At 37.2% G+C, this 2,746-nt stretch overlaps 1 protein-coding gene across 1 annotated transcript; it reads left to right on the forward strand.

The window, feature by feature from the left end:
• Nucleotides 1–1,517: 1,517 nt before the first annotated feature.
• Nucleotides 1,518–2,200, forward strand: LOC108166050 (cytochrome P450 2K1-like). The gene is made up of 2 exons (XM_017303594.1): nt 1,518–1,944; nt 2,042–2,200. The coding sequence occupies exons 1-2, from the start codon at nt 1,735–1,737 to the stop codon at nt 2,183–2,185; spliced, it is 354 nt and encodes a 117-aa protein (XP_017159083.1). The 5' UTR covers nt 1,518–1,734; the 3' UTR covers nt 2,186–2,200.
• Nucleotides 2,201–2,746: the final 546 nt, after the last annotated feature.

The raw sequence follows: 2,746 nt of genomic DNA on the forward strand, positions 1-2,746 counted from the left end.
TATTGTGGCGGATACAATGTATATATTGTGGTGGATACAATGTATATATTTCACACCAGAATGTATGCTTTTATTTTGAAGGAGAGAAGGTGAGGTGTGAAGTGACCAACGGTTGTGGTTCATTCGATTTTTGGTTTTATGTTGGAAGACATTGAGAATTAAACAAGACGGCGGATACAATGTATATATTTCACACCAGAATGTATGCTTTTATTTTGAAGGAGAGAAGGTGAGGTGTGAAGTGACCAACAGTTGTTGTTCATTCCATTTTTTGGTTTTTTCTTGGAAGACATTGAGAATTAAACAAGACTCAAATCTTTTTCGTCTTTTTCTGCTGACTTCCACAGGCTTCAGATTTAACAGGTGAGGAAAACGTTTTAATTTAAAGAAAACATTGAACAAGTGGGCAGTGGGTCAGTTATACTAGCCTAACTGTTGCTATAGCCTTCTATTGACTTTGATAACCTTAGCATGTGCTGCGCAGTTCGGTGTGTTTTGGTTCCGTTAGCACTAAAACAGGTCAACCCGCACACCAAGTCATCAGTAGAGCAGCTGTTTAAATCAGTTAATCAACCACCCACAGAGGTCAGGCGAAAACTTATTAATAATTACAATATAGACATCAAGACTATATTGTAACAGACTGGATGTTCTGTTTTAGTGTTTTTGGTTCTTTTTTGTGTGGGAAATGTTTGATTTTTGATGTTGATTCCCCTGATCCGTAATCTCTGCTCTATCCGCTCGTTGAGTTGTTGTTTCTCGGTTGCCATGGCAACGGGTCGTGTGTAATGCCGACACAGAGTGAGAAAAGGCAGAATAGAAGTTATTGGAGCTATTTTTTCTTTATTTCTTTATCCATTTGAATTTTCTTACTTTATTCTTAAATTTCTAATTTTGTACTATTTCTAGAGTTTATTTGTAGGTTGATAATTGTTGATATTAAGTGGCTTGATGGAACTTTTATTGGATGTGTGGCTTGGCAAACAATCAGAAGTGGTTTTGTCTAGTTTGGTTCTTCACCTGTTTATCAGCTTCATTGTACCTTTATTGTGGTGCACTGCAGCCGCTGCAATTCCTAAAAGTTAAACAAGCGACAAAAACTGAACTAATCCCCTCTGTTCGCAAAACGTGGAGATATTTATAAGTCATCAAACTACTGTTCCTACAGTATATTTAAATAAAACGATTGACCAATATAAATAGAAATTCACCCCTTCTTGCATCTTGACAGAACTAACAGAAACTAAACTGTCTATAGATTTGTGTCATTGAGAATTTATCAAACATCAGTTTTCTAATCTTTATTTTAAGTCGTATTTAATAGATATATCTAATAACAAATGATGGCACTACTAATATTTTCATGACAGATTTCTGCTTGTCCTGTATTGGGATAAAATGGTTTTCTGGACACAATGAATCACATAGCGACCAATAGGCACTGTCCAGTCCAGTAATGCATATCAATTAACAGCACTATGAAAGACGTAAAAGTAAATAACTACAATATATTAAGAAATTGTATTTAAGCCTCGGTGCTACATGAAGCTCATTTTGAAACAATGCAAGTTAAAAACAATATTTTGTATATATACTGCCATCCCTGAATAAACCCCTGCCCCCCTCTTGCCACCCCATAAATATTTTTCTAGATCCGCCCCTGCCCACAGGAACATAAAGTCCTCTCTGTCTTAGCTGTTAATTCAGACCAGGAGATTGTAAGCAGCTGATGGCATGGAGACTTTGAAGGATTTTGGTTTCTTTCTTTTCTCCAGTCCTACCACTGTACTTGGAGTAGGCCTCCTTTTGATCATCCTTTATTTGGTGACTGTTGGTTCTTCCTCCAGAGAAACGGGTAAAGAACCTCCAGGACCGAAGCCTCTGCCTCTGCTTGGCAACCTGCTGCAGCTTGATCTCCAGAGACCCTACAAAACACTGTGTGAGGTGGGCTCTGACTAAAGCTGCTATGTAATATTTCTGCAACATGTATAAACYTGTTTGATCTCTGTTTCATTTTCYTCTCCTGTTTTCATCCACTCAGCTTTCCAAGAAACATGGGTCTGTGTTTACTATTTATCTTGGACCAAAAAGAGTGGTTGTTCTCGCCGGGTACAGGGCAGTCAGAGAGGCTCTGGTCAGCTATGCAGACGAATTTGGAGAAGAGAGAAATCGCACCTATATTTGATGAAATAATCAAAGGACATGGTAACATAAGAAATTAACATATAACAAGCTTTGTAACAGTATGGACAGTACTGAAACTTCTTCTCACAGTGCAACCACCAGCTTCACGGAATTTCATTGTAATTTTATGTGAGACTAAAGAAAATAGTGCATAATTTGGAAACAGAAGAAAAATTCAGTTTTTTCAACAAATGAAAATATGCTAATGTTGTCATCCATTTTTAATCAGTCTTTTTGGGACGCAGCTACCAGTGTTAAAAATCTACAGTAGAAACTGAACAGAAATTTCTAACAAATAGCTGAAGCTCAGTCAGACTCTGTCAGTAAACATGGATTTTGAAGTTGTGCTAAAGATTCTCAAAGGAAGTCAGTGACTTTCTTTTCACAGTGACTTTTTTTAGTGACCCTCCTGCATGTCTCAGATTTTCTCAAATGAGTTGTCAATCTTTGCACCTCCTACGGTGTTTAAATTACATTTATTTAAGGTGGGTGGCCATATTTTGTAGCAGATCTTCCAAACTCCACACATTTTTTAGACAATTCAACAGTTATCTGTGAGATA

Source organism: Poecilia reticulata, unplaced genomic scaffold (assembly GCF_000633615.1).
Source record: "Poecilia reticulata strain Guanapo unplaced genomic scaffold, Guppy_female_1.0+MT scaffold_690, whole genome shotgun sequence".
Lineage (NCBI taxonomy): Eukaryota > Metazoa > Chordata > Actinopteri > Cyprinodontiformes > Poeciliidae > Poecilia > Poecilia reticulata.

Coding starts and splice junctions, on each gene's coding strand:
- LOC108166050 (XM_017303594.1), top strand. CDS start 1,735: ATGGAGACTTTGAAGGATTTTGGTTTCTTTCTTTTCTCCAGTCCTACC. Junction 1,945..2,041: donor CCTACAAAACACTGTGTGAG/GTGGGCTCTGAC, acceptor TCATCCACTCAG/CTTTCCAAGAAACATGGGTC.